General features: G+C 47.8%; 10 protein-coding genes across 10 annotated transcripts; 7 read left to right on the top strand and 3 right to left on the bottom strand.

The window, feature by feature from the left end:
• Positions 1-646: 646 nt before the first annotated feature.
• SERLADRAFT_450707 (uncharacterized protein) lies at positions 647-2,090 on the top strand (the record flags this gene model as incomplete). The annotated part of the gene is made up of 5 exons (XM_007320197.1): positions 647-901; positions 959-1,117; positions 1,190-1,319; positions 1,384-1,626; positions 1,695-2,090. 5 exons carry the CDS (start codon positions 731-733, stop codon positions 2,000-2,002), a joined length of 1,011 nt encoding a protein of 336 aa, XP_007320259.1.
• A 158-nt stretch (positions 2,091-2,248) lies between these two features.
• Positions 2,249-3,598, top strand: SERLADRAFT_450706 (uncharacterized protein; the record flags this gene model as incomplete). Its single annotated transcript, XM_007320196.1, has 3 exons — positions 2,249-3,092; positions 3,150-3,364; positions 3,469-3,598. 3 exons carry the CDS (start codon positions 2,283-2,285, stop codon positions 3,488-3,490), a joined length of 1,047 nt encoding a protein of 348 aa, XP_007320258.1.
• Positions 3,599-3,902: 304 nt separating this feature from the next.
• SERLADRAFT_409498 (uncharacterized protein) lies at positions 3,903-5,694 on the bottom strand (the record flags this gene model as incomplete). Its single annotated transcript, XM_007320195.1, has 5 exons — positions 3,903-4,422; positions 4,538-4,943; positions 5,007-5,236; positions 5,292-5,450; positions 5,513-5,694. The coding sequence occupies 5 exons, from the start codon at positions 5,692-5,694 to the stop codon at positions 3,903-3,905; spliced, it is 1,497 nt and encodes a 498-aa protein (XP_007320257.1).
• Positions 5,695-6,029: 335 nt separating this feature from the next.
• On the bottom strand, positions 6,030-8,354 carry SERLADRAFT_450705 (uncharacterized protein; the record flags this gene model as incomplete). The annotated part of the gene is made up of 15 exons (XM_007320194.1): positions 6,030-6,200; positions 6,267-6,367; positions 6,479-6,675; positions 6,735-6,978; positions 7,036-7,101; positions 7,160-7,201; positions 7,275-7,329; positions 7,384-7,538; positions 7,597-7,615; positions 7,681-7,699; positions 7,764-7,891; positions 7,947-7,989; positions 8,054-8,079; positions 8,139-8,253; positions 8,335-8,354. The coding sequence occupies 15 exons, from the start codon at positions 8,352-8,354 to the stop codon at positions 6,129-6,131; spliced, it is 1,302 nt and encodes a 433-aa protein (XP_007320256.1).
• A 1,021-nt stretch (positions 8,355-9,375) lies between these two features.
• Positions 9,376-12,026, top strand: SERLADRAFT_416523 (uncharacterized protein; the record flags this gene model as incomplete). The annotated part of the gene is made up of 7 exons (XM_007320193.1): positions 9,376-9,504; positions 9,560-9,839; positions 9,894-10,929; positions 10,982-11,029; positions 11,080-11,437; positions 11,505-11,723; positions 11,780-12,026. 6 exons carry the CDS (start codon positions 9,421-9,423, stop codon positions 11,712-11,714), a joined length of 2,016 nt encoding a protein of 671 aa, XP_007320255.1.
• A 483-nt stretch (positions 12,027-12,509) lies between these two features.
• Positions 12,510-15,348, top strand: SERLADRAFT_362351 (uncharacterized protein; the record flags this gene model as incomplete). The annotated part of the gene is made up of 8 exons (XM_007320192.1): positions 12,510-12,518; positions 12,583-12,725; positions 12,788-12,902; positions 12,959-13,241; positions 13,298-14,342; positions 14,401-14,448; positions 14,501-14,858; positions 14,925-15,348. 6 exons carry the CDS (start codon positions 12,831-12,833, stop codon positions 15,138-15,140), a joined length of 2,022 nt encoding a protein of 673 aa, XP_007320254.1.
• Positions 15,349-15,454: 106 nt separating this feature from the next.
• SERLADRAFT_356925 (uncharacterized protein) lies at positions 15,455-17,974 on the top strand (the record flags this gene model as incomplete). Its single annotated transcript, XM_007320191.1, has 7 exons — positions 15,455-15,527; positions 15,590-15,860; positions 15,927-16,989; positions 17,044-17,091; positions 17,151-17,508; positions 17,661-17,874; positions 17,929-17,974. The coding sequence occupies 6 exons, from the start codon at positions 15,459-15,461 to the stop codon at positions 17,859-17,861; spliced, it is 2,010 nt and encodes a 669-aa protein (XP_007320253.1).
• Positions 17,975-19,310: 1,336 nt separating this feature from the next.
• On the top strand, positions 19,311-21,360 carry SERLADRAFT_471641 (uncharacterized protein; the record flags this gene model as incomplete). Its single annotated transcript, XM_007320190.1, has 6 exons — positions 19,311-19,582; positions 19,646-19,807; positions 19,872-20,101; positions 20,150-20,230; positions 20,285-20,558; positions 20,609-21,360. 6 exons carry the CDS (start codon positions 19,404-19,406, stop codon positions 21,135-21,137), a joined length of 1,455 nt encoding a protein of 484 aa, XP_007320252.1.
• Positions 21,361-21,745: 385 nt separating this feature from the next.
• On the top strand, positions 21,746-23,473 carry SERLADRAFT_439772 (uncharacterized protein; the record flags this gene model as incomplete). The annotated part of the gene is made up of 5 exons (XM_007320189.1): positions 21,746-21,921; positions 21,983-22,141; positions 22,198-22,427; positions 22,482-22,899; positions 22,960-23,473. 5 exons carry the CDS (start codon positions 21,746-21,748, stop codon positions 23,471-23,473), a joined length of 1,497 nt encoding a protein of 498 aa, XP_007320251.1.
• A 496-nt stretch (positions 23,474-23,969) lies between these two features.
• On the bottom strand, positions 23,970-26,380 carry SERLADRAFT_439771 (uncharacterized protein; the record flags this gene model as incomplete). Its single annotated transcript, XM_007320188.1, has 8 exons — positions 23,970-24,200; positions 24,273-24,500; positions 24,568-24,642; positions 24,697-24,870; positions 24,924-24,983; positions 25,039-25,513; positions 25,567-26,288; positions 26,345-26,380. The coding sequence occupies 8 exons, from the start codon at positions 26,378-26,380 to the stop codon at positions 23,970-23,972; spliced, it is 2,001 nt and encodes a 666-aa protein (XP_007320250.1).
• Between the last annotated feature and the right edge of the window lie 281 nt (positions 26,381-26,661).

Here is a 26,661-nt window from a genome sequence, read left to right as displayed (position 1 = left end):
TGGTTCCTCCAGAGTTTCTAGAAAATCTTCCTGGTTTCCTGGATAGTGTCTCGCGGTGTTTTTGTGGAGAAAGTGTGGTACAGTAACGAGTGGATTTACTTTCCATCCCCGGGCCGTCGGATAAAAGCACTGTCGCTTTTCCTACCAGGCCCCCAAAAAGAGAGGTTGAAATGATGAAAATCAACATACTAAAGGAGCCAATCAATGCAAGGTTGCTAAAAACTATTTGCCTCGTCTGTGGCTGCCAAGCAACATAGCTCAGAGCTTCGAAATTTAGAGTTGTCGATTTTCTTGATTTTCTTTATTTTTTTCCCTGCCGTTCTGGATAGTCACGTGCCTTGGGCTGGGAATTCCAATTGGGCAGGGTCCCTTTAGGACGAGAGTTATTACTGTAAAGAGTTATGGTGGATTTGAATTTGGATCCTTCCGTCTTGCTTCCGTCGGACTACATATGAAGAACAGTGGCGAGATATGTTTTCGAAACGCAATCATGTCATTTCCCCCGTCCAAATGTCCAAAAGCTCCAGAGGATATGACCATTTTCTGTTGTCCGCGGATGATATAATCAGCGCTGATTGGGTGAGAAACCGCTCACGCCACAAATTATAAGGCAAAAAAAAAGTGGTACGGTTCTCAAGGTTGTTCCACTGCTCTCCCTTTTTAAAAGACAGCGCCCCACAAAAAGCTAGAGAAAGTACTTCGACGTACTCACTCAAAGTTTTAGACCGCCATGTCTTTCAACGCGACGGCAGCAACCATGCATTCTGCTGCGGCTCAGCAGTTATATCCCAACTTGGATTTCTCTTCATTGAACTGGCTCGAGCAGCTATGGGTTAGTTGGTATTTGTGGATTGACAACCCCATCATCGCGACTGGTTTGGCCAGTTTCCTCTTGCATGAGGTTCGTATTCTTACTGTCTTCGTATGTCCCTAATGCTGACATCACTTTGGCTCGTAGATTGTGTACTTTGGTCGTTCTATTCCTTGGATCATCATCGACGCTATCCCATTCTTTCAGAAGTGGAAGCTGCAGCCTAACAAGATCCCGACACCTCAGGAGCAATGGCAGTGTACTAAACAGGTTTTGTTCTCTCACTTCACGATCGAGCTTCCTGCTGTAGGTATTTTTGAAAAAAAAAAATTCTTGATGTGTGCTTTTTAAGCTGACTGTACCGACTTGTGTGTATAGATCTGGTTGTTCCACCCACTTGCTGAAAGCCTTGGCATGTCTACCTACCAGGTTCCCTTCCCTTCATGGCAAACTATGCTCCCCCAGATAGCTATCTTCTTCGTCTTCGAGGACATGTTCCACTACTTTGGTGCGTCTTTTTAGGAAACACTTCCAAGTTTGACGTGATGAGACTGACTTTTGCCCTGTCACAGCTCACCAAGCTCTTCACACCGGTGTCCTGTACAAGCATATTCACAAGATTCATCACAAATACTCTGCTCCTTTCGGGCTTGCTGCAGAGTACGCTCACCCCGCTGAAGTTTTCATCCTCGGTACTGGTACTATCGCCGGACCACTGTTGTATTGCTACTTCACCCGGAACTTGCACATCTTCACGGTCTACTTGTGGATAACTCTGCGTCTCTTCCAGGCCATCGATGCTCACAGCGGTTACGGTGAGTAATCTATCCTCGCGCGTTCGTTTTCGATATCTATATATTTATTGAATTTTACCCTTGCGTAGACTTCCCCTGGTCCCTCCAGCACATCCTCCCCTTCTGGTCTGGTGCTGAACACCACGATTTCCACCATATGGCATTCACGAACAACTTCTCGACCTCGTTCCGGTGGTGTGACCGTATTTTCGGCACTGATGACAAGTACCGGGAATATCGTAAACGTATTGCTGCCAGTAAGGCTGCTATGAAGAACAAGAGCAAGGATGAGCAGGAGGCGGCTGAGCGTGAGCTGATTGCAGAGATCGAGGCCGAGGGTATTCGGGCTGAGGCTATAGCAGAAGGCAGTGCGCCAAAGACAGTGAAAGTCCAGTAAACGCATGGGATATGCCATTTAATATTGATAGATTGCGCACATATTATACCTGGTTATGAATAATCAATTGGATGCATTTTTTGCGATACATTTGATGGCTTGAGAGACGCAATGATTGAATTTCCTTTGTGTTGTGAATTGTGAGGAATGATAGTGTACTTTTAGAGTTACTATAAAGGAAGTGGAGACTGGGATGCCACCGGCTTATGCACCTTGGCCCCGCACTGATGTGTGTGAATTCCCTTTCATCAGATACAAGACTTGCGACCGCAAGACCGACATGAATACGTTGAAATTACACCCGTTGTCTTCATTTCTGCCTGTCGAGACGCTGGACCACATATTTCGCAATCTAAGCCGCGAAGAGCTCTGCCCCGTCTTGCTGCTCAACTCTTTCTTTCACGACGCCGCCTCCCGCGTGCTCTACCGCTGCATCGCAGAGCTCACAGCAAAGCAAGTCATCATCCTTGTCAGGACCCTTTCCAAAAGCGACATCTACCCGCCTCTCGTCCGCGAACTCATCATCGGGCTGGAGGAAACCCGCGTCACTGGCAATTTCTTCCGTCTGCTGCACCGGGCCTTACAGCGGCTGAACGCCGTCACGTCTCTCACCATCGAGTTCTCTCACTTTGATAACACGCGCGAACTAACATGGATCTTTGACGGATGCGTCTTCTCTCTCAAATCGTTCACCACCTCGATTCGCTCTGACCTCTCCCTCGCGAACTTCCTGGGGATGCAGCCCGACATCACTGAACTATGTCTGCGCGGATTTCAGTCTGGCCAGCCATTCACGCTGCCGACGTCGGCGCTGCCAAAGCTGAAAAGCTTTCGCGCCGTACACTCTGGCCCGTGCCTCCTCACGGAAATTATTCGTGGGAGACCTATCGAGGGTGTGTCTCTATCACTATACGGTGGAGACACCTTTCAGTCTCTTGACACACTCCTTCTCTCCACATCGACCATCAGGAGATTGACGATCATGTCATTCGACACCGATAAACCAAATATACTATTACCAGAAGTCGCCGCACGCCTCCCAGAGCTGGAGGCGCTCCATATAGTCGTATTAATGGCGCAATACACGCTGGCAAGTGGTTTATTCGACGATATGGATAGCCATATCTGATTATTGTAACATGTTCAGGATGTACTGCGTGAAGCTAGCCCTCTTCTCTCTAGATTTAGGGCCCTGCGATACCTGACTTTCATGGCGCCAGGCGCCCCCGCATCCGTAGACGAAGAACGATCGATCGCGGCCCAGTGGCACGAGTCGTGTCCAACCCTAAAGACCATCATACTTCCAAGGGGGATGGTATGGTTTCAGCGAGAAGGCAAGTGGACTTCTTGGAATGACACCGAGTGAGTTTGTGGTTAATATTAGGCGTGCATAGTGTGATGTGTCATGATTTCTTTTTTCTTTTCTTTTGATTTTTCTTTTCTTTTTTGGGGAAAACGAAAAAAAGGCATCCTCCGATCTTGTTGTGAACCATCTGCAGCTAAATTATTAGTGGACACTGGACAGTATATTGCAAGTATAGTGACGCTTGCAAGAAGTGGGCGAGTAGGATACGAACGGTAGAAATCAATACAGGGACTTTTTTGTTATGCAACATCTCAGAATCTGCCATGCCCTGCAAGCGCTGGTGTGGATCTTGCTCCGAGAGTAAATCTCTAGATGTCACTTGCACTTGGATATAAACAGTTCGTGGCATACTGTCTCATTTCAGCGCTGATCAGATGTCATGATACACATACAATAGTTGATTGAGGGGAGTGTACTATTAATACAGGGTGAGGGATTACCTACTTACATACTGCTCGTTATTTCTTACATTTATGTTGGTAGATACTCGTACCATGGACTATTCAAAAGTCATTCTCACCATAGCGCTAGCGCTTACTTTGCATAAAATCCTTCGAAACTGAAAGACTTCTTTTCCTGTCCTTCTCTCATCCAGCCAAGTCTGTCTGCTGTCAACGTAGCAGCTCTGACAAAAAGTGATCCGTCCAGATATTCGGCACCTTCCAGTCCAGAATCTTTGAAATAGCCAGGCGCGCGCCCTCCGTACACCCGCTCAAAGTGAGCCAACGTACGCTGGAGCTTGCACAAGTGGTCGTTGGGGTGGACGATGGTGGTTTGGATGATGGGCAGCCATGGGTTCGGCGTGATGGCGTGGGGGGAGGTGGCGCTAGGGAGGGTATCGGGGTTGGGGTTGGCTGCGGTCGAGCTTCTCGGGGGCGTGGGGAGCGTGGAGGTGGAAGAGAAGAATGCAGGGATGTCGAATCGTGCGAGGCCGGTGGCGACCCACCATGTCAAGGAAGACGAGAAGTACGTGCGAAGGCAAATGACTTGCGCACGTGGAGTCAGATACGCCAAAACGGCAGGGAGGAAGAGTGACGACGTTACGAGATGCAATCTGAAAGTAACCAAAAGGTAAATATTATCAAAAGTTAGCGATCTAGGGGGTCAGGTAAGCAGTGAAAGTGACTTGCAAGAAGAAGTCCGAGTTAAAATCGCTGCCCTCGTTCCACCCACCGATAGCGTAGAAAATGGCGTTTACCCAGCTCAGCTCTTCCACCTTCCTCTCGAGCTCACCAGGCTTGCTGAGATCGACAGTCCAGCTCGCGGCGTGCTCAGCAATGATTGCACCGTATTTATCCATTGCCTCTGTGTGAGTTGAAAGCAAAGTCTGAGGCGCCTTTATGTTCGTAAGACGGTCGTCGGCCAGCATGCTCTGTAATATAGAGAACGCATGGGTTCCAGTAGTGGGTTGGCCTTCGCATTGCGTATAAAAAGGCTTCTGCTCGAGAGTCAGGGACGCGAGCCTGCCAGCAGCCGCAGCAACTTCAACGGCTCCACTCGATTTCAGAGACTTGAAAGTATCTTCTACAAGAGGAATGCCTGCGTCTCCTTTGTGGACTGCGCCTTGGGCAAGACCTAATTGTCATGTTGAGAGACTCTCAGTACCCGATAGTACTACATTCAAACGATGGTACAAACCTTCCACAACCATGCCCATCAGACCGAACTCGAGGCCATAGCCAACGTGAATCATTGTGTGCATGAGCGCGTCGTAGAAGCGAACGAGCATCTTGGGCTGCGACTGGCCGTCCTTAAGGTTTGGAGCTTCGTAATTGTACTCGTCCGAGAATACGAACTTCTCCAACGTTGCGGCTGCCCCCTTCTCGAGCAGAGCATTGGTGAAGAATGTGAGGTAAGCTTTGTAGAACCTGTCAAGTCGGTGAGCTTTGATAAATCAACAGGAGAACGGAATGTTTTAATGACTTTTCGTCTCCGAGATGGTCGATGAAGTTCTCTTCGGTGATAGCCTCTGGAGATTCAAAGAGGGCGCGCTGGTGACGACTGTCGAGTTCATAGGCAGCCTCAATGACTGGTGCGCTCGCTCCCAGTGCGTACAATGCCAAAGTATGATGAGCGATATGGCTATGAATGAAATGAGACGATCGGCATAAACCATACAACCTCTTTCGAATAAGATCACTCACTTGTGGAAACCCCTGTCATTGAAGAAAATATGCCACTTTGTGTGGTTCTTTTTCAAGGTCTTCTGCAAGGCTGCTGTGGTTTCATGGTTGACGCCATACCACCTCTGAGGACATTGGGTGTTCGGTGGGGGGGAAGGTGCGGGGAAGAGAGTATCGAGTTGAGCTGTAGTGTGTCCGTTCATGGCTGGATATCTTGGTTTGGAACCATCATGTTGAGGCGGTATATAAAGGCTGGCTTGCCCCCTCTCTGTGAGTGCATGCGTCAATATGCCGCGCACGGACATTGGATCACGCACACCCACGATTACTCAAGCTGACATCACGTCTGTCAATGGGAGTTTGGTGCCGAGCGCACGCGTCGCACCAACTATCGTAACTACTGACAAAGTACTCTTCTCACACACCCGTTTGGGTGAATGGTCCATGGATGTACTTCAAGTTCATCAGGTTTCAAGCATGGCGTATCAAATGCCAGCGTTTTGCACTTCTAGTCTCTATCCTTGAGATCCAAGTATTGATGTTAGTTAAGAGCCCAGTTCAGATAGGTGTGTTTTCCTCGCATACTGTACATTTTTTAGATAGTGTTACATTTTTTATTTCCTCCGATAGTTCTCGCTCATGGAACCACCTTCAAGGCCTGCTCAAAGTCTGCGATGATGTCACTGATATGCTCAATACCAACAGAAACCTACGACGAAGCCAGTGTCAGTTCTACCATTCAATCCAGGACCAATCATGAGCACAGTCCACTCACCCGGATCAAGTCGGGAGTGACACCTGACGAAAGCTGTTCATCCTCAGTAAGCTGCTGATGTGTTGTGGTCGCAGGATGAATCACTAGCGTCTTTGCATCACCTGACAATAGAAATGTTCAGTCAGCACAGCCCCTGAACCGCAGTGGAGAAGCACGAATGTATTGGCATCGCGCGAAAAGACCGAAGACGTGACGAAATTCATATGACTCACCAACATTGGCTAGGTTACTGGCTAATCTGAGACTATCGACGACCTTACTCGCCACGCTCACGTCTGCCTTGACTCCAAAGCTCAACACTCCTCCAAATGCATTCGGCCTCAACACGAGCTTGGCACGTTCATGGTATGCGTGGTTTTCAAGCCCGAGGTACGAGACCCAAGCGACCTTGGGGTGGTTCAATAGCCACCTGACGAGGTTGAATTGGTCACTTGAAGGTAAGTGGTATTTCAGCGAAAAAGTACTCACCTAGCTAGCTCAAGTGCATTCTCCGAATGCCTCTGGGCCCTCAAGCTAAGTGTTTCCAAGCCTTGCAGAAGGAGGAAGGCCGCGAATGGGTTCATCGCTGGGCCAATGTCACGGAGAAGCTCGACGCGCACTTTCGTGGCGAACGCAACGGCGCCGAAGGTTTCACTGAATACGAGTCCGTGATATCCCTCTGAAGGCTCGGTAAAACCGGGGAATTTGCCAGATCGTGTCCAGTCGAATTTTCCTGCAAATAGACACGACGTTGATCACACAAGGTCAGAAGGGTAATTGATGCTCATACCTGAATCGACAACAACACCACCAATGGTCGTTCCGTGACCTCCAATCCATTTCGTTGCACTGTGCACTACAGGACAAAGCGTTATCTCTCAAAAGTCTCAATCCACAAGGACACTAGTACTGACCAACAATGTCGGCGCCAAGGTCTATTGGACGGAGTAAGTAACCTTATGGATCAGAATGGGAATATCAGCTCTATTCTTGTCGATTTCTTGTCGAAACCAGCAATATGGATATTACCTCCCATCCCAAAGGTGTTATCGACGATCAATGGAATTCCATGGGCGTGAGCAATCTATGAATATATCATGAGCGATCTTGATGAATGGATATGTCCCGAAAAAAGTACCTTGGCCAGTTCAGCAATAGGGGCGACGTTATACTTGGGATTACCGATACTTTCAACGTAGATAGCTTTGGTCTTCTCGTCGATTGCTGCTTCGAACCCGGCTGGGTCGTCTCCCTCGGTGAATTTCACAGTGATTCCGAATTTCTTGAAGGTCACTGAAGGATATTTAGGTGAGTCATGAACCAAGAGGTCATATTTGCAGTGAATGAGCACCTTTGAATTGATTGTATGTCTATCTCGTCCAATAGTCTTGATTAAAACTTGTCGCTAACTATACGCAGAAGATAAAGGACTTACACCGCCGTATAGGAAGGGCCTACATTCGATCAAACGACGTTATGAGAATATAGCAAGGTAATCGGTTGGCCATGACAACGTACGTAGATACAATGTTATCTCCTGCACTGGCGATCGTTGAGATGGCAAGGAATTGGGCGGACTGTCCACTGGAGGCAGCTACGGCAGCGACACCACCCTCAAGAGCTGCGATTCGGTTTTCGAATACGTCCTGTGTAAGTGGAACGTTAGAGGTACGGAACCACACCTATAAAAGTTGTACATACGACCGTTGGGTTACCGATGCGAGAGTATATATGTCCAAGCGCACTGGAAGAGAAGGAATTCAATGCATCTCCTTGAGACAAAAGATGTTATGTCGTGGAGGACGTACCGAAGACCAAACAGCTCTGCTCCATGCTATTAAAGCCGCAAGTCAATCAAGTCGAACGTACTGGATGTTTAAAATATGGACTGACCGCTGAATCGTTGAAGACGAAACTTGTCGACGAATAAATAGGGACAGCACGAGCGTTAGTGGTGGGATCTGGCTGCTGCCCTGCATGAAGCTGTAGAGTCTCAAACTCAAATGGCCTGGGAAGGGGCCAATCGGTACATCAATCGCATCACATCTGATCTCCTATTATCATAATGGCGATTGTAGTAAGTACTCACTTTGGGGCTGCGTCGGACATATCTGATGGTCAAAACTACGAAGAGTCAAGAAGGAGGAAAAGGAGATAAGACAAGATGTATGTAAAATTGAAATTGGGTTCAGTATATATGGGCTGCTAAGTTCTAATGGCCACACGTCTGCCAGCCTGAGCCTGAGAGCACCCGATATCGAGGCATGAACGAAACGTATGGCGCGCGATCACGCCATCCACCAGTAATACACTTCTTTCATCGTAGTCTGACGAGCATGACTATTTATGACATGTTCAGACAGAGCCTGAGAGACGAATTGTACCAAGGAAGCTTAAGACAAGGGGTGCGATTCCGAAAGGAAAGGGATGGGTCACGTTGATAAGATTGCACGGGTTTGTAGCGGGGTCGGCTATCGCAACTGGCTAATCATTTGCCTTGCACGTAAATAACAACATACTGACAGTTTTATTGGCGAAATGTTTGGACCATGACCTTGTCCAGATGCTCTCTTGCTATCATCATCATCACTCACTACAAGTCGCGTCAGAGGTCCATCTACCTTGCATAGCGGTTGAGGATTGTAAAAGTCGAGGGTGGATCATCATACTTGACGATTGCCACCTCGCATGGCAGTGTCGACGTCGACTCAACGGTCATTCGGTAGGAATCCGATTATTATGTCTATGGAATGTGCTTCCCTGAGGTGTCATGGTGATACAGCCCTCAAAATTCCAACTTAACTCGGGTTCGCAATACTAAGCAGCCTCTTAAGCTTGATGCTCATAAATGGTTCGCCTGCTACTACATCTGACCGAAATTGGTCTTCAAAAGTATGTTGGAGGAAGTTTTGGAAACCCAAATGGGATTAGCTCAGATCTTTGAATTGCGCTTAGCCATAAAACTATCAAGCGAGTTCGACCACTTTGCAGATGCTAGTAGTTTCATTATGAAAACACAAGCTCATCCCATGTCTGGTTAGTATACCAAGCATTTTAGGCGAAGCGAATTGAGATCATTCATCATGGTTATAAAGCCCTGGACATCATCCCCAACGCCCCAACCCAGAGTCCCAAACTTCGCAGAACCCAATAACTCAGTGCTTTGTCCATTGCTATGGGTTCGGCAATGGCGAAACCAGTAACCGCACCATATGGAACATGGTCTTCTCCAATAACGGAAGAATCACTCCTCGAGACTGTACGCTGTTACGTTCAAAACATATTCATCAGCTAACCTGTATCCCATTGTGTAGACTGGTATCGCTGATGTGATCGTTGATCCCATACAACACGTAGTCTATCACCTGGAGAACAGACCTTCTGGGGGGGGTCGCACTGTCATTGTCAATACCCTCCTTGGCGACGACGGAGATGTTTTTGGTGAAGGTTTCAGTGCGAGAACTGGTGTCAATGAATACGGAGGTGCTGCTGCTATCGCATACAACGGCACCATCTATTTCTCAAACGCGGATGATTCAAGAGTATATCGTGTCAATAAACTTGCAGGCCTCGCGCCTGAAGCGATTACTCCAGGTGCAGTGTATTTGAAGATTCACGCTAGAACATTTCATTGACATATGTGGCTAGCAAACGATTTTCACAAATACGCCGACTTTGCAGTTCATCCTAAGCACTACCATCTAATTGTGACGATATTCAGTCGTTCTCGACAAGATGACCCCCGAGAAATCGACAACTTCCTATATGTCATTAACACGGAGACCAAGCAGACGTATCCTTTAGTGGCTGGTGCAACCTTCTACTCTTCACCTGTCTTCTCTCCTGATGGGACAAAAATTGCATGGGAAGAATGGTACCGCCCTGATATGCCTTGGGAAGGATCTCTTATCTATGCGGCCGATGTCGCTCTCAGTGGTGATAGTCTCGCTATTAGTAATGCTGTTCTTGTGGCAGGAGAAAGAACCCACGTCAGCGTTTCCTTCCCGTTGTGGGCCAACAACACTACTCTCATATTCACTAGTGACAAAGATTCTGGTTACCAAAATCCATGGAAATATTCCACAATAACAAAGACTGCCAAGTTGGCGCTATCTGCTCCAGTACAGGAGGACTTTGGTGGACCAGCTTGGTACATCGGTGTATATCCGTATGCTTTCCTCGACCACACAGGTTCTACCGCAGTCTTCACAGCATTTCGAGATGGTCGTAACATACTCTATGTTGTTGATCTCCAAAACGAGAAGGAACCAGAAGAAGTCGCTGTCCAACCTTCTCAGTTCGCTGTAATTAGATACGTTCGTCAGGCTTCTGCAGGTGCTGTCGCGTTTGTTGGACAGAAGAGCGATGAAGCTGGAGGTGTAATCTTGTGTACTATCTCTGAATCTGCGACGGGACCCTCAGGCCAGTGTGTTACACTCAAGTCTACCGGATCTACTGCCCTGTCTTTCTCTCCGGGACTCATTTCTCTGCCACAACCATTCACATTTCTGAGAGGTGATGAGCCAATTTATGTCATATATTACGGTCCAAAGAATTCCGAGTATGTGGCACCAAACGGTGAAAAACCCCCTTGTATCCTCAATATCCATGGAGGGCCTACTACATTAGAAACACAAGCACTTAACTTGACGAAACAGTACTTCACAAGCCGTGGGTATGCTTGGTATGTTGTGATCAATTCAGTCACTACGCGCCAACTAAATAGGGTCCTGTAGGCTTGACGTGAACTTCTGCGGTTCGGCTGGATACGGCCGCAAACATATGTATGTTAGTACATGGTGGATGTTTACTTATGCTGACACCCGACCTTTAGAAAGCGACTTGAAGGGATGTGGGGAATCGCCGACGTTCAGGATTGTGTTGACGCTGTCAAAATCCTGGCTTCAACCCATAACAATTATATTGATGTGAACCGTGTTGCCGTGCGAGGCGGCTCTTCGGGTGGTTACAGTGCCCTGGCCGCCATGTCTATTGCCCCAGATGTCACCTTCTTTGCGACATGCCTATGCGAATGTGGTATTTCCAACCTGAAGCAACTTACCAAAGTTACTGACAAGATGGAGTTGCATTATATGGAGAAACTCCTCGGAGGGACTGTGAACGAGGTTCCGGAGGTATACGAAGCTAGGTCACCATATTTTCATGTTGAGAAAATGAAGAGACCTGTGTTGGTAAGCCATTCGTTGACGTGACTATCGTATCCGGAATATTGCTCACGATGTCGTCCCGTTGATTTAGATATTGCATGGTGCCGAAGACGAGAATGTCCCTGTAGATCAGGCTAAGTATATGGCGAAGAAAATAGCGGAAATAGGAGGTGCGGATCGTGTCGAGTATCACGAGTTCGCAGGGGAGGGGCATGGATGGCGCAAGGCTGAAACTAAGAAGCTGGCACTGATTTACGAGCGTGAGTGGTACGAAAAAAGGGTTTTGCCTGCATCGAAATGAGCAATCGAGGTGAGCTTTAATGCTGGAAAGTTGTACATTAGCAAGCTCATAGGGGTGGAACAAAGCAACCGTACCTGTCACGTCCGTCATCTTCTGTCTGGCTGTAATCCGTCAATGCGAAAGTTTCCTGTGGAGCATTCTGCCGCTGAATGGAACGCCGGGAGGTAGAAGCGTGTCTGACAGTATCAGCAACCCAAAACACATCATACTGGTACTGGTAGTCTTCAAATTTCAGACTCATTAATAGCTGTACTCCAGAACAGCGTGCCATAGTAAGACGCACCGTTAGAAGTAGTAACAGTCTCCTGTGGGACTGATTTCCATTTAGCCCATTGACTGTCTGAGGATCGTAGCCTAACGTCATGACATCCGCATCCAAGATGCGAACTTCAGCATTGGCAAGAAACAATCTAAAAACATAGTAAAAGATAATGGCACACCTGCATATCGAGCTGGACTCTGAGACGCAACTTCAAGAATCTTGACCGCCGGGAGGGACGGTCCGGGATTTTCAGTGGCCGCGGTTTGGATCATGTTCCGAGTCTCCTCGTCTCTCTTGCTATCATCGTTATCGCCAGTACTAGTGTTGCTATAAGTCGTGTCAGCTGAGGTCCATCCAGCTTGCATAGCGGTTGGAGGTTACACATACGCGAAAAAGGCAAGGTTTTAGCAAAAAAAACAAAAACTCGCCCAGCGATCAAACCAGCATCACCGTGACCCACCCACGAAGAACATCGCAATCGTCGATTGCCAACTCCTCAAAGGCGTCGCATTAGCAGTGTAAATTGAAGCAAGGGTTATACGGTATGAATATGACCATCTTGTCTACAGGATATACTTCCATGAGATGATGACAATGTGACCCCAGAGATTCCAGCTTGGGCTCGAGTCGAGAATCCTGTGTCTTCATTTACTTAATTGTGGTACGCCTTTGGTCGTTGGGGCACCAGCTCAAACCATGTCTGGTGATACTGATGGAATGATATCAATAAAAAATTTCGAACACTTCAGGTGAGGCTGATTCCAGTCATTCATCATGACATAAGGCCCTGGACATCTTCCCCGCTCTGCAGGACCCATTAAACTAGTACTTTGTTCGTCGATATAAACTCAGCGATGGAGAAGAAAACGACAGCGCCGTACGGAACATGGTCTTCTCCGATAACTGAAGATGCTATCACGGCGAATGTACGCTATCATTTCCAAATTTATTAATCATCTAACTTATTCGTCCGATTGCGTAGACCATCAACATATCTGATGTTATTGTTGATCCAATACAACACGTGGTGTATCACCTAGAGAACAGACCCTCTGAAAAAGGCCGCATCGTAGTCGTCAATACGCACCTTGGCGGCAAAGGGGATGTTTTCGGTGAAGGTTTCAACGCGAGGACTGGTGTCAACGAATATGGAGGCGCTGCTGCTATTGCATACGATGGCACCATTTATTTCTCCAATTGGGATGATTCGAGAGTATACCGCGTCAATAAACTTACAGGCCTAGCGCCTGAAGCGATCACTCCAGGTAAAATCCATCTGAAATATTCTCATGAAAACATGATATTGACACAAGCGTGCTAGAAAACAAATATCACAAATACGCTAACTTTGCAGTTCATCCTAAGCATCCCAATCTGATTGTAGCGATCTTTGAAAATCACAAGGATCATTCTGGGCAAGATAACCCCCGAGAAACTGACAACTTCCTTTATGTCATCAATACGGAGACTAAGCAAACATATCCTTTAGTGACTGGTGCAACCTTCTATGCTTCACCTGTCTTTTCTCCTGATGGGACCAAGATCGCGTGGCAGGAATGGTATCACCCTGATATGTCTTGGGAAGGATCTCTTATCTATGTCGCCGATGTTGCTCCTAGCGGAGAGAGTCTCGTTATCAGCAATGCTGTCGTTGTAGCAGGAGAAAAAGCCCACGTCAGCGTTTCCTACCCACTATGGGCCAACAATAACACCCTTGTATTCACCAGCGACAAGGACTCTGGTTATCAAAACCCATGGAAATATTCTACAGTAACGAAGATTGCAAAGTTGGCACTATCTGCTCCGGTCCAGGAGGACTTTGGTGGACCGGCTTGGCTGCTTGGCGCGTATCCGTACGCTTTCCTCGACCACACGGGATCCACTGCACTGTTCACGGCATTTCGAGATGGTCGTAACGTACTCTATGTTGTTGATCTCCAAAGCGAGAAGAAACCAGCAGAAGTTTCCATCCAGTCTTCCCATTTTGCAGTGATCACTAACATCCGTCAGACTTTCGGTGGTGCTGTGTTTGTTGGGCAGAAGAGTGACGAAGCTGGAGGTGTGATCTTGTGCACTATCACTGATTCTGCGGCTGGACCATCAGCCCAGTGTGTTACACTCAAGTCTACCGGATCCGTAGCCCCAGCTTTTCCCCCAGGGATCATTTCTCCGCCACAGCCATTCACGTTGCCAAGAGGTGACCAACCGATTCATGTTATATACTATGGTCCAAAGAATCCAGACTATATCGCACCAAAGGATGAAAAACCTCCTTGTATCGTCAATATCCACGGGGGACCTACTGGGATAGAAACGCAAGCACTCAGCTCGGCGAAACAATACTTCACAAGTCGTGGGTATGCATGGTATGTCGTGATCAATACCTCAGATGTCAACATGCGTCAATCAACATATTGTTTCTAGGCTTGACGTTAACTATGGTGGTTCGTCTGGCTATGGCCGAAAGTACATGTATGTTAGTTCATCGAGTAGATGTTTACTTGTACTGACACATCAATTATAGCGAACGACTTGCAACGATGTGGGGAATTGTCGATATTCAGGATTGCATTGATGCTGTCAAAATTCTAGCTGCAACCCACGAGAATTCTATCGATGTGAACCGTGTTGCCGTGCGAGGTGGCTCTTCAGGCGGTTATGCCGTTCTGGCCGCCATGTCCATCGCCCAGGATGTCACCTTCTTTGCAGCTGGCACGTCGAATTTTGGTATTTCCAACCTAAAGCAACTTGCTAAATTCACCGACAAGATGGAGTTACATTACATGGAGAAACTCCTCGGAGGGACTGTGGACGAAATTCCAGAGATATACGAAGCTAGATCACCGTACTTCCATGCTGAAAAAATCAAGAAACCTTTGTTGGTACGTCATTTGTTAATATGATGGTCGTATCCGGAATATAACTCATGATGTCCCCTCGTGGATTAGATTTTGCAAGGTTCTGAGGACAAGATTGTCCCTCCAGACCAGTCTAAGGATATAGTGAAAAAGATACAGGAAACTGGAGGCGCAGATCGCGTCGAATACCACGAGTTCGCAGGAGAGGGACATGGATGGCGCCAGGCTGAAAATATGAAGCAAGCGTTGATTTACGAGCGTGTGTGGTACGAAAACAGGGTCCTACCTGCGTCGAAAAATGAGTAGTCGAGATGGGCGTTGATGCTGAAAGAAGTTGGGCTATGAAATTGTGTGATAGTGGCGCAAGACTTGCAAAGATCAGCGGGTTTTGCGTTTTGTTTTGTTTATATTGGACAAGCTTGGCTTAGTGTAGTATGAAAAAAGTTGTGCAATATGTGTATAGTAGACTTGATATGGCGCAACTTCAAGCCGCAGTTTGTAGACTGGGAGAGAATAGGTTGATATAAAAGGCAGTTTGATACGTCGGCTGTCTTCAATTCCATGATGGCCAATCGCAAGGTAGTTCTTATATTCAGTTTACACGGTCGCTGAGCAAGAACGACGATGTCAGGAAGAACAGCTCCCTACGGTACATGGGTATCGCCCATTTCAACAGATGCAGTCACGAACGGTGTACATCCAGTTCCTAAACATGCATCATAGTAGTTCACTCACCGAAAGTTTGGTTTTGCTAGTCCGTGACCATCAACGACATCATCGTAGACGCCATTCGGTCTACTGTATATCACATCGAACGAAGGCCTGCCGAGAAGGGCAGGTCTGTCATCGTCAACACGCGCACCAAGGAGGATGTTTTTGATGAGAGGTGGGATGCTAGAAGTGCTGTGCACGAATATGGAGGAGGGGCCGCTATGGCTCATGATGGGAACATCTATTTCTCTCACGTCGTAGATGGAAGGGTCTATAAAATAGAAGAGGGTCATATGCCTGAAGCTGTCACTCCAGGTGAGTATGACTTTGATTTCTAGATTGATACATATAATCTCAATCGCTGCCCCGCATACGGACCAGACAGCAAAAAGACTTTGCGTTATGCAAACTTTTCAGTTTGTCCCAACCATCCGGATCTTTTGGTATGCGTCCAGGAAGACCATACTGTGGACACACCTGAAACTGTTGTCAATACACTGTGTGTGATCAATACTACCACCAAGACCGTTTTACCCCTCGAATCTGGCGCCGACTTTTATGCTGCTCCGGCATTCTCTCCTGATGGCACAAAGCTGGCATGGCAACAATGGAATCACCCCGACATGCCATGGCAAGGGACATTGATATATGTCGCAAACGTGACGATCGAGAGTCACCCTTCAAGTCTCAACCTCACGGATCACTTTTCCATCGCAGGTAAGGGACCAGACGCTGAAAGCGCCTCCTACGTCTCTTGGATCAATGACGACACCCTTCTTTTCTTGAGTGATGCATTTGGAGGATACCGCAATCCGTGGAAATACTCCCTCGTCTTTGACGAGGCTCAGGCTGTTCTTCCTGCTTCCATTGCTGAAGACTTTGGCGCACCATATAAACTTCTGGGCTCCTCGGCGTTTTCGATGCTGGACGCAGATGGCAAAGCGGCCATGTTCATGGCCTATCGAAACGGGCGAAGTGTCTTATATGTGGTTGACTTGTCCGGAAAGACACAGCCGAGAGAGGTTGAATGTCCATTCGTGGACATCTCTAGCGTTCATCAAGTCAGTCATGGCGAGTCACAAGTCGTGTTTTCTGGCAAGCGAAGCGACGGTGGAGAGGGAATTGTGTTTTGTACGCTCACTGGAACTTCAAATTCGCCGACTTTTGAGATATGTGGGCCCTCAGCTGAGCACAACTCTGCGTCCCCTGCCTCCACTACAATTCCTTCGAATTTCATCTCACCACCTCAGCCAATGACGCTCGCGAGAGATGATGGGCCATTGTACGTTGTATACTATGCACCCCTCCACCCCGATTATTCTGGTTCCAGCATTGCTGAAGAAAAGCCTCCTTGTGTACTGAATGTCCATGGGGGACCCACGGCTATGGAGCCACAATCACTTAACTGGGCGAAACAATACTTTACGAGTCGTGGATGGGCCTGGTAAATATTCTTCACGAGTTTGTCCTTTCGCGAGTTCTCAAACTATCTCCAAAGGCTGGATGTGAATTTCAGCGGATCATCCAACTATGGTCGCACATACAGGCAAGTCCACCTCGTATACGCTGGAATTGCTTGCATCCACTAATACTATTTATTGCCAGCGATCGGCTGAACGGACATTGGGGAGTGGTTGATATACAAGATTGCATCGATGCTGCTCGAATACTATCTTCGAAGCCTTACTCTCTGGTCGATGCAAAACGTATCGTGATCAGGGGAGGTTCCGGAGGCGGCTTCGCCGTGCTCGCAGCTGCGTCAACCGCAAAAGATGTCACTGTTTTTGCCGCGGGGACATCTTTGTATGGTATATCAAACCTGATCCTACTCGGGCAAGACACACACAAGTTTGAGTTGAGATACATTGACGGTTTGATGGGTGGACCTGTAGAGAGGATCCGGTCCGTTTACGAGGCTAGGTCGCCGATCTACCATGTTGATAAGATCACTATACCCTTGCTGGTGAGTTTCATTCGTTACTTTTGGTCATAAGCCATTTTGTGCTGCGGATATTCAGTGCTCCCTTGTGGAGCGCGGAAATAGACTTGCATCTTCCGCTTTTAAAAAGATTTTTGGAGTAGCTGTGGGATCTTACTTAAAAATTCACCCCATAGCTTCTCCAAGGAGCAGATGATAAAGTTGTACCAAAAGAACAGTCGGAGGAGATTGTACAGAAGATTAATGCGCGGGGTGGGAAAGTTGAATATCACCTGTATGACGGTGAAGGACATGGATTCCGGAAAGCAGAAACCATTAAGGCTGCATTGGAGGCCGAATTGGGATGGTATGAGGAGGTTCTGGGTCTGAAGAATTGATGTAGATGCGTATGTGAGTCACTTCATAAACATGTATTTGCTAGGAGCTGAGTTTTTCTCCTTCTAGTTGTGTATCCCGTGTATGATATTAAATGAGATTCTGTTTTGTTCCTGAAATGCACGTCGTGAAACGGAAGTTTTCGAGGTAACAAGTGTTGAAGCTTAGTGCTGTGAGTACGCTCTAACTGAAGGTATGCGTACGTTATAGACGGCAAACTACTAATGGGAACGTTCCTGATCAATCATGCGATTCCCCAGATACGATAAGCATCAGCATCGGACCACTACTAATCACCTATGCGTGTGTGCGGTCGTAACGAATAAATACGTCACATCCAATACCTATTTAACTGACTGCATCTGCTACACCATCCACTTACAGTAATACCCACTCAAACTGCAAAGATGGTGGCGGGTATGACGGTCAGGTATAAGACGTGCTTTGAGCCTTGGCGTCTATGCGAATTCAAATTACGGTCGATAAGTGATGGGAATGCTATCGGACGTCCGAGTCTGCACAGACGAACCATATGGAATCGAAGGGCGATAGTAAGCACTCGGCCTTTTATCTTGGCGTTTGTACCATCACTTTAGCAGTGCTGGTGCCCAGTATCTACTCCGATCACGGGCGGTCTCCTCACAAATCTCGATGAACTATGCGGGAACTTTCCTCAAGTGTCTCTTCCATAGGATCTTGCGATCCGTTGCAAGTGGACGTTCACAACCCGACCCCTGCACACTATGCTGGGGTGTGATGTTCTCCCTGGTCCCCTTTTGATACTCGACAAGCTCTACGTTTTAAAAAGTCTACAGAGATGCCAACTTCTTTAACGTACCGAAGAGTCGATATCAGTATAAAAGCCGAGCGTGCAGGATGTAATCTAATCTAATCTACTCGTCTTACCTTGACCAGCCGGCTACTTCCGGTAATTCAACTCAGCCACGTTAAAAGTGTTGTCGAGTCCTTGGAGGTCCACGGTGCAAGATCCAGCTAGGCTATTCTTGTGTCGAACCTCCACCTTAACTTCTAGTAAATCCGACCTCCAGTTGAATGGACTCATCCATATCTCATCTTAAACCCATCGAGTCCGTGCCCAGTCTAAGCCTATGCAATCTTTCCTCCAAATGTCAGTTGATGTCAATGCAAATTCGTTGCTCTCATTGCACCGACCCTATACCTTTTCAATGCTCCACTGCCACAGCAAGATTCCGCAACCGTCACTGACGGAGCGCGCGCACTGTCAAGGCTCGATCCATGTGCGGGCAAAGTACTGCTAAGCCCACTCGCTAGCCAGTGGCCCAGTTATCGCCCAAGGCTCTGTCTGACAATATCACCATCGGTACCACCACCAGATCATGCCCAGAGAATAATCCCATTTATTCCATTTTCGTATAGTTATTTGGTGGATGTATTTTGGGTTATAAATATCATCTGGCTTCTTGCAAGTTATCAGCAGCAGTTTTGAGCCCACTTCTCAGATCAACGCTTCTCATTCACTTTTCATTTCTCAAAGTCATACCATTTATTCGAACTAGGGGATAATGTCTTCTTATCCTGAATTGCTCGATAGACTTTTCCCAGTCCCTTCTTTACCTCCCTCGGTTCTTTCTCCAAGACGACTAGCTAACGAGGGCCCGAATGCAACTGCGGCGCTCCTCAAAACTTTGAAGGATAACCACGAGCGATGCCACGTATTCTTCAACCACAAGAGCTTTCACAAGTCTGGTTTTCATCGTTCTACACTTGCCTTCTTTTATTGACACGCCATCATCGATCGATCTAGCCATGCCGCACACCACCTACTTGCGATATGGGCTCTCGGTGCAAGTGGCCCCTTGATCGATGCTGCCTACTATCAAACACATCTCGACCACCAACGCGACGCGTTCAAGTCCCCTATCGTCATCACACACGACAACTTCAACGATTTCCTTGGCGATGAAAAGTGAGCGTAGAGAGGCTTCTTTGTCATCTATCAAGCTGCTCACACTCACGTCTTCTTCTTGCAGTAATTATAACGCGTATTTGACGTTCTTCCACGAGGTGGTCGTTGAGAAAGGTATCGCTGGAACCATCGAAGGGTACATTTTCTCCGAGAAATATAACGTCGATCCCGCGCGAGAAGCCAAGGGTCTGAAGCAGGCCGAAATGTTGAATCGTTTTTTGGAAATTCTTGTTCACCCCATTATCCACACTGGCTATGGCGCAGAATTTGGTTTGCTAGGGATGATTGCAGAAGGTGCTTTGGGTTTATTACGCTTATCAGCCTTTTACTAACATCCAAAAGGTTTGGCGCAGACTGCGGTTCATCCTGCAGGCGCGACCGTTTTAGTGACTCAACTTCTCTACAGATCGAAAGATACGCCAGGTATATTTGGTGCAATGTCCTCCTTCTATGATTACTCACCCAGCTTACTTACAGCGACGCCTCGACCCAAAACTCATGCTTTCACTATCCTCTCTCGTATGCTCAAGGATCCCCGTTTCTCAAACAAGATATTGGACAAGGTGGAGTACGCCCAAATGCTCGAGACGCATGGTGACGCTATTGTTGAATATGGTTCGCAATGGGTAGTGGATATCAAAGGTCCCAAAGACTTGGAGTACTACCTCGAACAGCTGGCTTGGGTATCCACATTGGTATATGGTGTCGGTAGCTGGAAAGAGACAGAAGATTACGCTGCTGACTTCTTCACGTATGCCTTTCATCGCATCTGACAATAGTCTGATTCTAAATTGATCACAGTATGCATATGGTGACCTCGGCTCTCTTTCTCCCCTCACTCTGCGCATACATCACGCCCGAACACCAATCTCAGCTCTTGCGCGCTCATTTCCTGGCAACGATCACTTGGTGGCTCGTGCGAGGACGACCCGGATTTCCGATCACACGATTCCTGTCATCCCCAACCGCCCCTGCACAACCCGCTCTCGTCGGTCCGCAGCCAACGCCAGCATCAGAGGCCATCCCCTCGCCTAGCTCAGTCTACGCGCTCACCCCCAATCCTTGGTTACCACTCATCCAGACGACGATCGTGCATCCCAACGAGCATCTGTGCAAGCTTCAACGTGCATTGGCGCACTTTGCAGAGTTGTATGGCAGTCGGACGAAGGGCTACTTTGTGGGGACGGAGTTGCCTGAGGCGGAAGAGTTGGATGGCTCTCTCTTCATTCGGGTCGCTCTCTTGACGGCGAATAGACTGGGGTGGGTCAGAGAAGGCGTGGATAACAGTGGGGTGTGGAATTACCAGGAATTCGAAAAGGAAAGGAAGTAGCGAGGATTTGCACTGCGAGAAGTGCATCCAGTCAGACTCGTGACCTGACTTTTATTTCCTCGTAATGTATTTGTAGCATTTTCTTTGACTTGTATGAACATATGTGATAGATACAATCCATCCAACTGAGTAAGGCATTTTTTGCGAAATAAGCATTGGCTTGTAGATTACATAAATAGCAAGTGGCCTTCCGGAACTCGCGGATCATTGGTTCGTGGTTCATAAACATCGTTCTTGTGCTCCTCCGTCCTTTGAAATCCACAATGAAGCAGTAATCCGCCAATTTGAACATGCGCAGATCGTATTAACTGGCGAACTCAACGTCAGTGGCACTGAAGACGAAACCTTGGATTCGTTCTCGAGTACCTCCTTGTGAGATCTGCTCTCAGGTCGGTGCCAGTGAGACTCCTGTCTACATGTTACTCAGATCGAACTTTTGGCACGAGACCACGCTTAAGAGCTGTCAATGTCATAGCTACTCCTGGCAGATGGTGACGTTACGTCATATTTATGATCAAGCTCACCGAACCGTCCGATCGCAAGACAGTATATAAGCCAAACGGTACGACAGCAAAATCCAAGTATCCCCTCTTTCTAGCGCGCCCAACATGTCCTCAGAATCCATCAACGACCGCCTCTTCCCTCAACCGGGCCCTCCGCCGTCCTTGCTCTCTCCCAAGAGATGGCCTGGCTCAGATCCCGAAGCGACCACTGCTTTACAGGAGGTTTTGACTCATAATAATAAAGAATGGCATATCTTCTTCAATGATAAGGGTTTTCATAAGTAAGGCTTGTTTATCGTTTGTTGACGATTCTTGATCATGATGGTCTCTACCCCTGATAAGCCATGCTGCCCATCATCTGCTCGCCATTTGGGCTCTAGGTGCTAGTGCCCCTGTCATCAAGGCTGCCTACCAAACCCATTGCGATTATCAGCTCCCAGCGTACAAATCTCCCGAGCCTATCACAACCAAGAACTTCAACGATCATCTTGGAGATGAGGAGTAAGTCATCGTTGATAGGTCATTCATTTTCTTCCTGACTGATCACTTATATACAGTTACTATAATGCTTATCTGATATATTTCACGGATGAAATTTCGAAAAATGGTCTTTCAAAAGTCCTTGAAAATCACGTCTTTTCTATGGAGGCTAATATCGATGATGCTGCCGAGGCTCAAGGCAAGCAAAGACCCGATATGTTATGCCGTTTTGTCGAGGGTGTTTTCCACCCTTTTATACATGTCGGCTATGGTGCCGAATTTGGGTTGTTGGGTATTGCTGCAGAAGGTGATTAGGCTAATCACACTGTCCTCAGATGATTTTCTGACTTTTTTCTGTCAGGAATGGCTATGACGGCCGTTCATCCTGCTAGTTCTAGCGTACTCATGCCCAGGAATTTTTCTTCCGTGAAAGCCTCTAGCTTGATTGAAATTGCCCTCGAGCAGCTCTCTCGGCTTTCTCTCAATACACCCTACCCTCCCCCTCCCTCTCAGGGCGTACACGCTTTCACCATCCTTGCTCGCATGCTCAAGGATAAGCGCTTCGACAATGTGGAGAGAGCGGGTCCAGATGCAGTGTATAATAAGTTACTCAAGGACCATGGCGATGTGATCCGCGAATACGCAGACCTATGGAAAGTCGACACATCCGATCCCCAGAAAGTTGAAGATCACATCGAACAGCTCATTTGGGTGAACACGATGACATACGGTATCGGAGGATGGAAGGAAGGCCAGGATTTCAATGCTGATTTCTTCGGGTGCGTGGTCTTCATTTTAAAATTAACAGTTAGTAACTGGCGTGCTGATGGCATGATTAGCATGCATTTCGTGACTTCTGTACTCTTCGTCCCGTCCATTCTAGTATATCTGAGCCACCACTCCAAGGCTCTTCTTCTCAAGGCATATTTTGTAATGTCGCTGAGCTTGTGGATCGCACGTGGTAGAGTCCAGTTGGACATCAGTGCTTTCTTTGATTCTACCTCCACAATGCACACTCCACCCGGCGCCCAACCCTCTCCAGTTAAGAAGACACTTCCTACACCCGATTCGCAACATGCCTTGACACCGAACGCGTGGCTCCCGATCATACAGACAACTATTGTACACCCCAACGAGCATCTCTGCAAGCTCCAACGTGCGCTCGCTCATTTCGCCGCTATATATGGCACTCGTAAAGCGGGCTACTTCCACGGAACGGAGCTCGAGGGTGCCGATAAGCTCGACGGGACATTGTTCGTTAGGGTCGCAACGTTGACGGCAGACAGGTTAGCTTGGATGAGGGAAGGACAAGACGGACAAGGGTGGGATTTCAAAGGATTTTTCACAGCATAAAAAAGCACTCAATACTTAAATTATGACGTATGTCATTTCCCTACCTAACTCGTGTACAGATATCTAGTGTTATTAAATAGCCTGAATGTAAAGTATGTGTATAATTTATTTACATCACTTGTTCTTGCTCTGTCACGCCGCTCATACTGTATGGTCCGAAACATGCATATTGACCATGCGTACGCGGCATGCTTCAATGAGCAAGCGCCTCAGAACCACACTAGTGCGCCGCCCCCTATCTGCCTTCAAGAGCGTTAATTCTTATCCATAACAGAAGGAGTACTAGTACATCCTCATGGTCATCTGGAAACAGATAACCATGAGTGATAAACATAGCTCTGGAACCATATGATAAGTTACATTACTTCCCAAGACTGACCTTGCAGAAACCTTGCAAAGACAGCGGACTACTGAGGAGTGGTTAGCTCCTCTAGTCTGAGGGGTGCAGGCAATGCCCGCATAGCAATAATAATGCGCATGACCACGCCACCAACCATCACGAATGCGATCCAGCAATACCTCTCAGCAGCTCAGTCACCTCCGTCATACTCGGCCGCATATACCAATCAGCATCCCAACACCGATCGAGCAAGTCGCCAAAGGCATCGTGATCTTTGATTTGGAGAAAGGACGAAGATCCGCGAGATGGTTTCACGCCACGCATGATGTCAACTGTCACTGCATGGTCGTTGCTTCGGTGGGGATATGGTACTTGACCTGTGGCTACCTATCATGTTCGCGCGGTGAGTTCAGTGGTCTGGTCCTGTAGGGTTGGAAAGAAGATCGACTTCAAGCTTACCTCGAGACAGACACAGGCGAACGCGTACACGTCACTAGCTGTGGTGATGGGTGGTGGTATACCATCGTCCTCTACTAGTGCAAGGACGAGCTCTGGTGCCATGTAACGCGTCGATCCGGCAAACAGCGACGTTCCGAGATTGATGGAATCACAAAGCTCTTCAACCACATTGCTCAAACCAAAATCCGTGATAAGGGGGTTACCTGTGTCGTCGATCAAGATGTTTGACTTGGTAGGCCGAACAATCCGACTTTAGCGTCTCTCTGAGAAATGGGTTCGAATGAAAAGTACACACCCCTTTGAGATCACCGTGAACGACGATTGGCTTGCAGTTGTGGAGATAGCCTACGCCTGATGCTATCTGAAGCAGCTGAAATGGTCTGTCAGATCATCTTCAACGTGAAAAATGGGGCACCAGACAAACCAATGCAAGCCGATCTGCGTGTGGATTAACTTTCTCCAGATAATGAATGATAGTACCGTTGTTGCACCAAGGAGAGACCATGGCTATTGTGTTCATCGATTGAATAGCACCAAAGAGTTGAGCAATGTTCGGGTGATGCAATCTATGCCAAGCCACGATCTCGCTTTTCAATCGCTTTGTGGAAAAGTCAGAGAGAAGCTTTGTATATCTCAAGCAACTAAACCAACCCGCAAGACTTTCTCTCTGACATCGTTTGCCATGTACCGTCGTAGAAACTTGAGAGCGACCTGGTATGTAATACATTAGTTCCATAGAGCAAGAGACGAAAGAAAGGTAACACACTGGACGGGCTTCGTCAGTTGCATAGTTCGTCCACACGCCCTTCCAGACATCTGAGAAGGAGCCATGCGATACAGCTGAATCCCCTACACGAACGACCTCTTCCGACAGATCCACTAGTAGAATGGACCCTTTCACAACGAGCGTTTTCGTCACTTGCTCCAAGGTATACTTCTGTCGGGAGCGTTGCTTCAGCCTGCTGTAGTCCATACGCTCAGAGTTCGTACGAAATTGATCATAAGAGGATATCGACTGCGTGATGGAGTATAGAGACGAAAAGTAAAGCCGTTTAGGGTAACTTTGGAGTACAACTGCATTACGCAAATGGATATCGCTTGGTCCTTCAAGGCCACAGTCAACCCACACGACACCAGTTTCTATATTAGCTGGACAACTCAATGTAGCATCGTCGTCCTGACTTCCTAAGATATACAGAGCTAAAGTTGGCATTACTGGGAAAAATAGATGTTCGCAATTTCTGTTGAGGAAGGTCAGCATTGTAGCAAACATATGAGAGCGAACGGAACACACGGGTTGCCACCAAACTCCTCATCCAGTACGCCAAAGCATGTATCTGGGAGTAGATACTGCTGGCCCTCGGATGCGAGGCCGAAACATATCTCAGCATTGCGAAAACGCCAACAATCCAAGCCATCAAAACGTTCATGCCCTCGGTTGTCTGTTGGTTGGTGTTGAAGAAAAGCATGAAAGCTTCCCAGCAGAGCTTGTCTCCGAATTCGGTGCCACCCATGCGGCCTCGAGACTACACTCCCCACATCGGTTCTCACGCGCCGATCGAGGCTGGCTATATGCGCGGCATACTCATCGCTGTTTCGGTACCGCAGGAAGACAAAGAACTTGCGTATCACGTTGAGGGACCGGCGAGGGATTGCTATCTCCCGCTTCGCATACCCACTGGCATCCTCTGGAGCACGTATCTTGGATATCAACTCGTCAAGAACACGTTCCGCCTCCGATTCCAGACGTGTAAACGCTAGCTCGGCGGTGCGCAATGCGGTGCGACAGCTGTCATCCAAAGTGCCAGTGTCGAATTCTTGGAAGACAGTCCTGGACTGTTCTGGGGTTCGGCGCGTCTCTGAAAGTTCGTTATCGTAAACATCATAAATATGGACTCGGTGGTCATCAAGCGAATGCTTGTTGGGATCACTGTCGCGCTTTGCCCATGAACATGGCTTTATGATGGGTGCGGTGAATACTGCGTACCTATCGGAAAGCCAGAATCTCCACAAGAACTGCGGAATATACGGTACAACTTGGGCTGAGTCGACCTAGAGCACAAGGATCAAACGAGCTCGTGAGCCACAGGAATAAAAGTGAGAACCATGCTATTCCTGAAAGCTTAAGCAAAGTCCAAAGTCCGAGTGCTTCAGTTACTATGAGATAAGCTACTGCTGCTCCACTTGCGTCGACCCAGGCACGTTCAATGAGGCAAATCAAGAGGAAGAATACAGGCGATATAACGCCCTAAGCCGGTTCTGGCAACCCGTCACTTGGGCAAGGGCGACCTTCTCCAGGTTACGGGCTTGGACTCGGGGTGGGACTCGGGATGGTAAGGGGACACGATCAAGAAAGGCATATATGTAGAACCACGGCATTGGGCATAAC

The sequence above is a fragment of the Serpula lacrymans genome (genome assembly GCF_000218685.1).
Source record: "Serpula lacrymans var. lacrymans S7.9 unplaced genomic scaffold SERLAscaffold_9, whole genome shotgun sequence".
Classification (NCBI taxonomy): domain Eukaryota; kingdom Fungi; phylum Basidiomycota; class Agaricomycetes; order Boletales; family Serpulaceae; genus Serpula; species Serpula lacrymans.
The sequence above is the reverse complement of the archived record's forward strand: the minus strand, read 5'-3'. Positions and strand labels throughout refer to the sequence as shown.